Source organism: Myxocyprinus asiaticus, chromosome 25 (assembly GCF_019703515.2).
Source record: "Myxocyprinus asiaticus isolate MX2 ecotype Aquarium Trade chromosome 25, UBuf_Myxa_2, whole genome shotgun sequence".
NCBI lineage: Eukaryota > Metazoa > Chordata > Actinopteri > Cypriniformes > Catostomidae > Myxocyprinus > Myxocyprinus asiaticus.
Window position 1 is genome coordinate 12,230,983 of NC_059368.1, and position 12,767 is coordinate 12,243,749.

The following is a 12,767-nucleotide window of genomic DNA, read 5'->3' on the forward strand; positions in this document are numbered from 1 at the left end:
GTAATGCATTACTGGGAGGATGTCCAACAAGTTCAATAAATAAACTTCAATTGGTTCAAAATGCCGCTGCCAGAGTGCTGACTAGAACCAAGAAATATGATCATATTAGCCCCATTCTATCGTCGTTACATTGGCTACCTGTTAAATTTTGTATTAATTTTACAATTCTGTTAACTTCATTCAAAGCTTTGAATGGTCTAGCTCCAGAGTACTTAAGTGACCTTCTGACACGCTATATTCTGTCACGTTCATTACGATCACAAAATTCTGGCTTGTTAATAATTCCAAGAATGTCAAAATCCACAAAAGGAGGCAGATCCTTTTCATACTTGGCTCCTAAACTATGGAATAGTCTCCCTAACATGCACCATGAAATACCTCTAATTTTGTATTCTTCCACTTGCATTCCATTTTCTGAGCTACTCTCTTGAGAGCACGAGTGTGATCATTGTACCATGGTGCGAGGCTTTTTTCTTTAATTTTCTTTAATTGAAGGGTGGCAACACTGTCAAGAGTGCTAGAGAAGACTGTATTTATACTTTCTGTTATTACATCAAGTTCTTCTAGACTTATTGGCTTATTGAGTATGTGAGACAATTCTGGAAGATTATTAGTGAAGCTATCTTTAGTGGTCGAAATAATAGTTCTGAACGATAGCGTGGTGTAGATTGAGGGACATTAGCTGATCGCAACAAACAAGAGATGAGGTAATGATCTGAGATGTCATCGCTCTGTGGTAGAATTTCTATAGTATCAACATCAACTCCATATGATAGAATTAAATCTAGCTTATGATTATGGCGATGAGTTGGTCCTGTCACATTTTATCTGACTCCCAAGTTGAGAATTTCGATAAATGCTAATCCTAATGTGTCATTTTCATTATCTATGTGAATGTTGAAGTCACCAACAATTAAAGCTCTGTCTACATTAATTACTAGATCTGATAGAAAATCTGCAAATTCACCAAGGAAACCAGAGTAAGGCCCAGGTGATCTATATACTGTAGCAAGGGCAAAAGATGACAGAGATTTTTTTATTTATATCTGACGGTGTCATATTAAGCATTATTAGTTCAAAAGACTTAAACTTATATCCTGTCCTCTGAGTAACACCAAAAACTTAACTGTAAATTTTAGCAATACCTCCTCCTCGACCCTTCAGACGAGGCTCATGTTTATAACAATAACCTGGGGGAGTGGATTCATTTTAACTAATATATTCTTCTGGTTTAAGCCAGATTTCAGTCAAACAGAGCACATCCAAACTATGATCTGTAATAATTTCATTTACAATTAGTGCTTTGGTAGAAAGAGATCCAATGTTTTGTAGCCCTGCCTTTATACAATGTTTATCTTCAATTATTTATTTTATTTATTTTTTCAAGTTTGACCATAATCAAATTTTTTCTAAATGATTTAGTAAGAGTTTTGTGTTTGGTAGTTCGGGGAACAGACACAGTCTCTATGTAATATCTTGGTGATACAGTCTCTATGTGTTGTAGTTTATATGACCTGTGTGACGTCTCAAGGCAGCTAGCAGACGTTCAGATTAACCAGTTTGTCTGCTTCCTGACCTGGGCCCCAGTTAGTCAAATACTATCATTATTAAGACTATGAGCCAAATTACTAGAGAGGAGAGTGGCACCTTCCCTGGAGGGATGGAGTCCATCTCTCTTTAGTAGGTCAGGTCTACCCCAAAAACTCTTCCAATTGTCTATAAATCCTATGCTATTCTCCAGACACCACTCAGACAACCAGCCATTCAGTGACACTAATCTACTATAAACCTCGTCACTACGACGAGCAGGGAGGGGGCCAGAGCATATTACAGTGTCTGACATCGTTTTTGTGTTCACACACCTCTTTAACATTATCTAGTGTTCTCCGACTGGCGAAGCCTAACATCGTTAGTGCCGACATGAATAATAATTTCAGAAAATCTACGTTTATCATTAACCAGCACTTGTAAATTTGATCTGATGTCAGATGCTCTGGTACCCGAAATGCATTTAACAATAGTGGCTGGAGTCTCTATTTCCACATTCCTTACAATAGACTCACCAATTATTAGGTCTCTTTCAACATGATTCTCAGTGGGTGCATCACTGAGTGGGGAGAATCGATTGGAAACCCTAACAGGAACGAGAGAGTGGTGTCGCTTTGCTGAGCGAGTATGCCGCTGAGACGTCACCCAAATGCCCTGCTGCGGGGGCTCTTCAGCCGGAACCAAAGTGTGTGTTGCTCGCTGTACTACCAGCATCCGAAACAGTACGAGCTTCCCTTTCTCACTGACCTCCACTTGCGTTCGGATGGGTGTCTCTAACTTATTAATCTTCTCCGTCAGCTTGACTAATTCCTTACATTTATCACATGTAAACCCCTCACTGCTGACGGAAGAAGCTATAGTAAACGTGGCATGTAATGCAGGAAGCAATAACATGAGCGGATGCCATGACTTACCGCAACTGTTTGTTGTTGTTGTTGTGGTGGAACGTATAAGAATAAAGAATAAGCAATGCTAAGCAGTCTAGCAAGCTACAAACACTCGTGCAGCATGCTGTCAGCAACAGGAACAGGATATGAATATGTATATATCAGAATATGTTCTATTCTATTATTTTCTAATTCTAATCTGGGCATTTTGTATAGCAATTTGTGATAGACATACGTGCCGAGTCACTAAAGACCCGAGTATGTAATAACGTTTGGCGAAACACCCATGCATTTAAGGGTGAATTATAAATATCATAACTTGTTATACAGTAAATATTACAATGCAAATAGTTCAGATACATTACATTATATACATATATTGTAGCAGCAGACAAGTGAAGCATTTAGACAAAACAAAAAGTGATTTTTAAAGTCAAAATATAGTTTGTTTTTTATTTACAAATAATTTAAAAACCTTAATATTAGCCTAATTCCATCTGCTCTATTTTTAATTGTTGGTCTTTGTACTCATGCATCAGAGGGGCACTTTTGGAGTCCCTTACTTTGGTTGTGTTACGTCTCGCTAGTTTTCAGCATCTGTAGTCATAAATGCTATATTTTTACATTTTGAAAAAACAAGAGCCCTAGTATGATTATACCTTGAAAAAGGCTGATTGCCAAAACTTTTGTAAGAAAAATAAAAGAGCCTTTATTTTGAGTTGTGCAGTTATATTTTCTATTTCAAAAGGAACATTCCTTATAATAGAATTTACATACAAGCCGGGGGCATGATTAATTGAGTTCATTTTTTTTTTTTACACGTTATTTTTTATATAATTAATCACACTAAATTAATGCATTAAATTGACAGTCATAATAATAACACATGGACATGCAGTTAACAGAATCTTCTGTTTTCTCTTCTAGGCAGCACTCAGTATTTTTGGGATGGTGGGGGGCCCACTTCTTGGTCTTTTCTGTCTCGGGATGTTTTTCCCTTGGGCCAATTCCACTGTAAGTCAAACATAAAAGCATTCAAATAAAGTGTCCATGTCAAGATATCATGTCAAGATTTTAGAATATTTTAAATCCGTAACATAACATGTGTAAAGCTGACATATGCTAGATGATTTAACGGTGTGTTTTTAGGGGGCTCTGGTTGGGCTGGCAGCAGGGCTGGTCATGGCTTTCTGGATCGGCATTGGCAGCTTTGTTTCAAGAATGTCTGCATCTGTGCCACCGGTAATAAATGCCACTGTCATGCCTGATGTAGACAACATTACAACAGCTGTCATGAGAACACTCATCACAACTAAAACCAGGTATGTTTGATCTGAGATACCTTGTACAGGCCAGTTGTTATCGAGCACCTGAATTACTCGTGATACTTCTACTAGTCAGAGAACAATGTGGGCTTGAGCTTTTTTGTATAAGAGTTCATAGACATTATAAAAGTATGATGATTTATAAAATAATACAAGATTATAAGAAAGAATATATATTAATATACTCTTCTTAGATCACTCTAGGTTCCAGAATTGTTACAGCTGTCAAAAGTATAGTTATCTAACAAATGTCTTAAAATTACAGACTAAACTGTCCAATGCTGGACCAATGAGTACCATGGTATTACTATGTTTTTTTTGGACATATAGCATGGTATTCTTTGAAGGACCATGAAACTACCATTGTATTATCATCTGATACAATCTGTCTCTCCTTTTCCTTATAGGCCATCTGGAGTTCAGGCTTTATATTCATTATCATACATGTGGTACAGTGCTCACAACTCTGCTACTGTTGTGGTGGTGGGACTACTGGTCAGCTTCCTGACTGGTAAAGTGTGTTTTTTAACACATCGAACATATTAATCATACAGCCAACTTTGATACAATTGAAAGTTTCAGGTCATGGTGTGATGCCATTTAGTTTATTTCATAAAAAGCTTGAATATACACAGTAAAAAGTGGTAACCTGCAACCAGTTTTGCTAAATATATTTGGCTCTGCCTATCACGTTGTGTAATCTGGGAACTGTTAAAAATAAAGTGTGATGTTCAGAGTTTATCAGCCAAGCAAGAGTGCATCAGGAATTTGCTTATATACAATGGCATTTGTGCCACAGTGTGTTTCCGTCATGTTTCCAAGGACTCTTATTTTGAAGTGTTTTTTGTCCTCTGTCTTCTGTTTCCCCCGGACTACATTTCCCATATTGCACTGCCCACATCTCTGCCATCTGTTCCTCATTGTTCTCACCTGTTCTCCATTCCCTCATTAGCCCTTGTGTGTATAAATACCCTCTAGTTTTGTTCCCTCTTTTTTTTAGTTCATGTTTGTTGCTATTTGAGTTCTTGTTTGTTTGTATGTTTCACTTTCATCATCTTCATTAAAAGCCTGCAATTAGATCCAGTGTCTCTCTCCAGCAACTAGTTACAATTAGAATGCCTCACATTGTTGGGGAGTATTAGACTGTAACTTTTTCTTTTTTTTTCTGTGCTTTGGGTTGATTCAGGGCCCTGGAAGGAGAAGGACTTGAACCCAGGCACAATTTACCCTGTACTTGGCAATCTGCTGTTCTTTTTGCCCCAACGCTACAGAGAGAAACTCTGCTGTGTTACTCCACTGGAAGACAAGGTAACCATCAGTAATTATATAAATCATAACTCCTTCATGAACCAGTGTCTAGTTTCATTTGAGACATTCCCACTTTCACATAGTAAATGATGCGGTAATTTATTCATAAATGTCACCTTCAAGTGAAACATAGTCATTCATGGTAATACAAATCCAACTCCAGTGGTGGCTGGTAGGCCAGCGCGAAAAAAACAACTTTACACATGAAAGATTACCTCCTTAAAGTGTGGGGAACATTTATTATTTAATTGAATTATTGCAGATTTGCACTGAGTTCTGTTGATTTCCAGTTTGTTTTGATGCAGATAAATACAGAATCAGTTGTATTTTGTGTTGTGAGAGGAGTAAAGAATATATATTGTATAGATTTATGCTATGTGTCATACAAATTGCCAAACCCAATATTCAGAGAGATTGGGTCTGTTCCAAAACTTGGTGAACTGCTTCGCTGTCTCCTGCCTACATAGGCAGCTGTATTCTATGGCAGCATCCTTGCTGAAGTGATGCCTCATAAGAGAGCGATTTGGAATGCTCCACATAGGCGGCAGCTCCGCGCATCACGCAAATAGCGCTCCTCATGCTCCGCACACGGGAGACTCAACTTGCAACTGTTTTCAAGACCGGTGACGTGAGGGAAATGACGCAATCCTCTGAGCATAAATACACACAGCACACACATTTTGGGTAAAAGTCAGTTTTGTATCATATTAAATTATTTATCAATACTTTTCAGTATTGAATGGATTATAAGTATATTTATAATCAAAATTTCTCGCTTCGTCTGCCATCTTGGATTTATTTTTCTGCCGAGCTCATCACAGTGCATTCTGGGATCACCTACCTGGGGAAGGATACATACGATGCTACCTTAGAATTCGGCCAAAACGTGATCTTAACAGGCAGCATAATAGGCCTTTATCACACTTCTGCATTCGCAGAGCGGAAGCTTCACTTAGCATAAAACAACTTTCGCTGCAGTCTGTTTCAATGACCGTGCCCATAGCATGGAATTATTATGGAATATTTTATGAACAATTCATCTAAAAAAAAAAAAAAAACTAAGTTTTTCTTCAATTTGGAATGCCTATTCCCAATGCATTTTAAAGTCCTTGTGGTGGCGTAGTGACTCTCCTCAATCTGGGTGGCAGAGGATGAATCTCAGTTGCCTCCACGTCTGAGACCATCAATCTGCATCTTATCATGTGGCTTGTTGAGCATGTTACTGTGGAGACATAGTGTGTGTGGAGGCTTCATGCTGTTTTCTGCGGCATCCACGCACAACTCGCCCCACCGTGAGCAAACCACATTATAGTGACCACGAGGAGGTTAACCCAACATGACTTTACCCACCCTAGCAACTGGGCCAACTGGTTGCTTAGGAGACCTGGCTGGAGTCACTCAGCACGCCCAGGATTCGAACTTGTGACTCCAGGGGTGGTAGTCAGCATCTTTACTCGCTGAGCTACCCAGGCCCCCATTAATCTCAAATACTTAATCTAAACAGACCTACCTCACCATACAGTTATTACTCTGGGATGAAGTAAAGAAAAACAGTGTCATGTTTTATTATTTTAAACAGGATGTATGTGAGCAGGGACACTTCGCAGTGTAGAAGTGTTTTTTCTTTTTTTTTTTTTTTTTTTTTGGATGAATGCAAGAATAAATACAAACAAGAGTACCTTTTACACATTAAAGAGCATTAGAATAAGACAGGGGTATAAAGTATGTCACAAAAAAAAAAATATATATATATATATATATATATATATATATATATATATATATATATATATATATATATATTTTATTCCAAGTAAAGATTATACAGAGTATTTGCGATTTAATGATCACATCGCTTTCATGTACTTATTATAATCTCAATGTATGACATAAGATCCATTTTAAAAATGTTCAAATAAAGAAACATTTCCATCTCAGAGTCTGATTACAGAAAATAACTGGTTTAATCATTGTAAACGTGGGGTTATATCCTTGTGGTTTGAGTACGATGATTGGGGAAGCGTCCAATCACGAGTCGTGACTGAATGCAATGTAAATAAAACAAAGACGAAAGTATCCCAGTGTCTACAACTGTATTATATTTACAAACGGGAGATGAGCATGTTGCAATACTGAAAACGATGACATTAAAACACTTAAACGATGTCTCTTCGGGCTTGAGTTGAGCACTTTCATCCTCTGGGATTAAGCTGAACAGCATGCACAGCTCCACATGAACTGGGAAAACATTGCACTGATAATTGCCACACATTAAGGTGGTAAGTAACACATATGGTGAAGAAACAAACATCTGATGTTTACTGCCAAGTGCATCCAAGTTGGCTAAATTTATTTCGAAAAACTGCGATCGTCCATAGACAGATCGATGTTCAGATGTTTGGTTATGCTACAATTTGGAGCCGGATGTGATGACATGCGGACTGTGATAAAGGCCACCTAGCTTTTGGAACCGCCTTTGCATTGGGAGCACGCCTATGATGTCTTAAAATGCTGCCTCCGGGGTATGCTCGCTAGGTTTTGGAACAGACCCATTGTTACGTTTTCTTTCCTAAACTAAATTCATGTCAACTTTGGGGAGGAAAAAAAAAAAGAGATTAATCTCGATTAAATATTTTAATCGACTGACAGCCCTAATATCTATATTTTAGTCCAAAGGCCTGGATCAACAGCCTTACCAGATGGCTCAGAAAGAGAGCAATGGTGTTGTCTGCTCAAAAGAGGAAGACAAGCTCAGGGAAGAGGAGGGAGAACAGATAACCGCCCAGCCTATTTGTAACCTGGCCCATATGGTGCATGAAACAGCCTTGTGAAAGCTCACACCTCATCACAGAGCACCGTCTTAAAGGGTCACTGTCTCCCAAAGGCTCTAGGAACCAATAGGAGGAAAACATCAGTTAAGATGACAAGGTGGCATGTAAATATTCAACCTCATTGTTCCATCCTGTTGAATTGGGTTTGATGGCTGTAGAACCCTAAATCCGTAATCTGTGGTGTGTATTGTGACGTCGTAATACTGCAGAGGGCCCTTTTTATACACTGTGCCCCAAACAACCAATAGTGGAGGTAATAGGGTGTCTTGTTTAAATGTGGTACTTTATGATGTCTTGAAAAATTTCATAATGTTTGAGATCCTGTGAAATGAATTTAAACTTGTTAGGAGCTGAAGTTCCTTGGACGAGCATACCCAAGCTGTAGTTTAATCTACACTTTTTGAAACTAGTTTACATGGCCTAAATTTAATCTCAAGAGCACATGAGTACTCCGTATTACAACCCCAATTCCAAAAAAGTTGGGACCTTATGAAAAATGCTAATAAAAACAAAAAGTGATTTGTAAATTATTCACACTTTGCTAAATTGAAAGCACTACAACTACACATATGATGTTTTACCTTGTGCATTTCTTAGTTGTTGTTTTTTTAATGTAATTTCAAATCAGATGATTGCAACACACCAAAAAAGTTGAGACGGGCAATTTAAGACTAATAACAATTTGACAAGTTAAAATAAAAAGGCAGTGTGAAACAGGAGATGTTAAACAGGTGAGGCAATTGTGTCATAGTATATAAGGAGCCTCCACATACAACCTAGTCCTTCAAGAGCAAGGATCATTCATGACTTGTCAATTTGCCAACAGATGCTTCAAATAATCCAGCACTTTGAGAACAATGTTCCCCAAAGACAAATTGGAAGGATTTTGGACATTTCACCCTCTACAGTGCACAACATACTTAAAGGAATAGTTCACCCAAAAATGAACATTTGCTGATAATTTACTCACCCTCAGGCCATCCAAGATGTATCTGAGTTTCTTTCTTCAAAACAGAATTTAAGACTTTTAGGATTTCATTTCAGGCCTCTAAACAATGCAAGTGAATGTCCCTACATCATCCCTCTCATGAGCGCACGTAAGCTTGTTGGTAAGGTCATGTGTCACGTGGAGGAGGAGGCAGGAAAGCGTGTCATTGTTTACAACAGAATCTTGCACCGTTCACAAACCAAAACAGTCAATCTATTTCAAAACAATATCAAATAAAAAATAATTTCCAAATAATAAAAAAAAACAAAAATAAAAAAAATGTAAACAATGATGCGCTTCCTGACTCCTCCTCCACGTGACGCGTGACCTTACCAATGAGCTTGCGTCATCCCTCTCATGAGCGCATAGAGATGTACGGAAGCGAACATTTGAAGTTAAAAAGTATAGAAGTATTGTTTTTTTCTAAAAATATTCAATCGTTTGCGTTCAGAAGAACTTAATTTGTCAACTGGAGCTGTGTGGATTATTTTGATGCACCCTAAATATGCATTTTGGATCCGTTTTGGACAAAAAATGGAGTACATTCACTTGCATTGTTTAGAGGAGGCCTGAAATGGAATCCTAAAAGTCTTAAATTCTGTTTAGATGAAGAAAGAAACTCTGGTTTCTTCGCCTGAAGGTGAATAAATGATCAGCAAATTTAAATTTTTGGGTGAACTATTCCTTTAAAAGATTCAAGGAATATGGTCAAATCTCGATGCGTAAAGGGCAAGAAGGAGACCACTTCTGAACGCGCATGATCTCTGATCCCTCAGACATCACTGTCTTAAAAAACATCATCTGTAATGGATATCATGAACATGGGCTTGGGATTAATTTAGTAAACCTTTTGTTAGTCAACACCATTCGCCGCTGCATCCACAGATGCAAGTTAAGACTACTATGCAAAGCAGAAGCCCTACATCAACACTGTCCAGAAGCGCTGCTGACTTCTCTGGGCTTGGTCTCATCTTAGATGGAAAGCAGAACAGTGGAACCATGTTTTTTTGGTCCGAGGAGTCCACATTTCATAGTTTTTGAAAAACACAGCCGTTGTGTTTTCCGGGCCAAAGAAGGAAAGGACCATCCAAGCTGTTATCAGCGTCGGGTCCAAAAGCCAGTGTCTGTATGGGTCAGGGGTGTGTCAGTGCCCATGGCATGGGTAACTCGCACATCTGTGAGGGCACCATTAATGCAGACAAATTTGTAGAAATTTGAGCAGCATTTACTGCCATCCAGCACCATCTTTTCCAGGGATGCCCCGGAATTTTCAGCAGGACAACTTCAAACCGCATACTGGCCGAATAAGCAGAGAGTGCGGGTGCGAGATTGGCCTGCCTGCAGTCCTGACCATTTCCAATTGAGAATGTGTGGTGCATTATGAAGCGCACAATGAAGCAACGAAGACCCCGTACAATTGTGTAGCTGAAGACCTGCGTAATGGATGAGTGGGGGGAAAATTCCACTTAACACTTGTGTCTTCAGTGCCTAAATGCTTAAGTGTTATTAGAAGAAATGGTGATATTTCACAGTGGTAAATACTCGACTGTCGCAGCTTTTTTTTTTTGGAGTGTATTGCAATCATCTGATTTGTAATTGTGGTACATTTTCAACAACAAAAAAAAAACTATGAAATTCACAAGGTAAAACATCATATAATGATTAGTTGTAGTGCTTTCAATTTAGCAAAGGGTGACTATAATTTACAGATCACTCCTTTTTTGTTTTTATTAGCATTTTTCATACTGTTCCAACTTTGGGGTTGTAGATTATTGCTGGGTCATTTATTAGTGGTCGACTGATGGGTTTTTTAATGGCGATTATTTAGACAGCAGAGTGAACGATGGCTGGTATAGTGGCAGTATATATAATTTAATAATAGCAAATAAGATGTACACAAAATTGGTGAATTTAACACTTATTTTACTCAATATTTTCTCAGTTCACAAAAAAAAGTATTTGGACAAGAAAATGTTCTTTATCCATTGACAAGTCTGTCAATGCGGAATGACCACTTCTGTTAATTGGCCAGTCAGGCACAGTTATTGGCCGATAATCTCAAAATGGCCCAATATTGTCCAATTAATCGGCCTGGCGGCCATATTGGTCTGCCACCATTCATGATTTTAAGTGTATGCACAACTCTAAGAAAGAACTCTGAAAGTCAGGTTTGGGATGGGTGGTTTGCGTCAAGATAGACCACATTTTGCACAATTCCTCAAACTTTGACAGAGTAGTCGTTCAATGTCAGTGCCAGTCGGGATATGTTTGGAGTTTTCTCTCCCAAAGATTTTATTTCATCCAAAGTTTATTACATTAGCCTTTAATTTTGTTTGCCTTTAAAAGTGCAACAGTTAATGTGTTTGTCCACGAAACCTAAGCTAAAAGTTTACAGCACATGAAGAACTGCTAATATTTAAAATGTAAATGACGTAAACTTTCAGCTTGGCATTCTTGAAGAGACCATCTGCATTGTGATGGATGTGAGAGGTTGTGATGAATCTAATGCATGTTGATTTTATAGTTTGCTCTCTCAAATTGAACTCACTGAACATTGAATCTCATTGTAGCCCATTGTTCATAGTAAGTGCCTCCTCAAATGAATGTATGATGTTTTGTAGTTTTTGTGACCAGAGTGTTGCTATAGTTTGGCATTTCTTAGCTTTACCCAAATGGAACATAGCCCCACTGGTAAGACAGTTTTTACGCATATGAAAGTCACTCTACTGAATCAGTTCTTCTATTGATGCTTTGCATTTTAAAGCTGACGTATGTAACTTTTTCTGTGTTAAAATACTTTCTCCTATCCAAGCTTAATACGCAGAGACCACTATTAGTAAACTATTCATAGGTTCATTTTCTCAAACTGTAAGCAATGTCTTTCTGTGGCACCCGCCCCAATAACTTTACTTAAACAATGGTGAGAGTTGGGGGTGGGACTATCCCTCTGTTTGACCAACGGCAGATGGAGGCGTATTCAGAAAGCTGTTTTGAAAACAAAGTTTATTTTTGCAGTTCCTTTTGGTGGCGCAGTGGTGCAGAAATTACATACTTCAGCTTTAAAAGCCTGAATAACTATCCCAGCATCTCAAAAAAGCTTGAATTTGGTTTGGATGATTAAGGAAACAGTCAAAAAATAAAGTACAATGTTTAGAAATGTTCTTCATGATTTAATCATGTCAATTAATTGTTAAAATGCCATTGTTGTATTTGATCTTAGATATAGAAGTGAAGATGCTTGTTATTATAGGATCAATAGAACTATGAAGACTAACCGCATAGAACTGAAACCTCTTGGGAAGTTACTAACCATAATTCTTAAGTTTTAATCACTTCATTAGTCTTTAATGCACATGGATTGATATGGTTGTGCTTGTTCTTGTAATTTGATTGTTTCTTGTGGTTATAAATGGCATTTTTCATGCCTTTTTATAACATGCTTTGCTGTCTAGTCCAAATTCAGACCTCAGTAAGCCATACCATTCATGTGGTGTGGTTTGATGGTATGTCGTGCTTTTAAAAGTCGTTCATTTGTCTGAGTTTCTTTTTGTCTTTATTGTGGTCATTTGTCTCCAAAGAATCATCATTATGTGGAATCAAAGTGTTTTACCTCCTGTTGCTTGACTGAAGACCACTCTGCATTTCATATGTTTAATGCCTTTTAGAAATATATTGACAGCTATTTTGACACCAACAGTAGAGGCAAAACTGGAAATTTGTCGGTTGGGGGATCCTAGTTTTTGGCAAAAGTCTGCGATGAATCATACAATAATTATATTTTAACTATGTACAAAAGCAGTGTATTTAATGTTCAGCAAATTCAAAGTAATTAAAGATTTCTTAAAACACTGACACAAATTTTTAATCCATACCAGTCCAA

At 37.9% G+C, this 12,767-nt stretch overlaps 1 protein-coding gene across 2 annotated transcripts in view; it reads left to right on the forward strand.

The window, feature by feature from the left end:
* Positions 1 to 11,653, forward strand: part of LOC127415707 (sodium-dependent multivitamin transporter-like) — a 43,812-nt gene extending 32,159 nt beyond the window's left edge. For both annotated transcript variants that reach the window (XM_051654540.1, XM_051654541.1), the window contains 5 exons: positions 3,363 to 3,449; positions 3,585 to 3,757; positions 4,168 to 4,271; positions 4,947 to 5,068; positions 7,738 to 11,653. In XM_051654540.1, coding sequence (XP_051510500.1) covers positions 3,363 to 3,449; positions 3,585 to 3,757; positions 4,168 to 4,271; positions 4,947 to 5,068; positions 7,738 to 7,899 — 648 coding nt within the window. In that variant the 3' untranslated portion in view covers positions 7,900 to 11,653. The remainder of the gene's footprint in view (positions 1 to 3,362; positions 3,450 to 3,584; positions 3,758 to 4,167; positions 4,272 to 4,946; positions 5,069 to 7,737) is intronic.
* Positions 11,654 to 12,767: the final 1,114 nt, after the last annotated feature.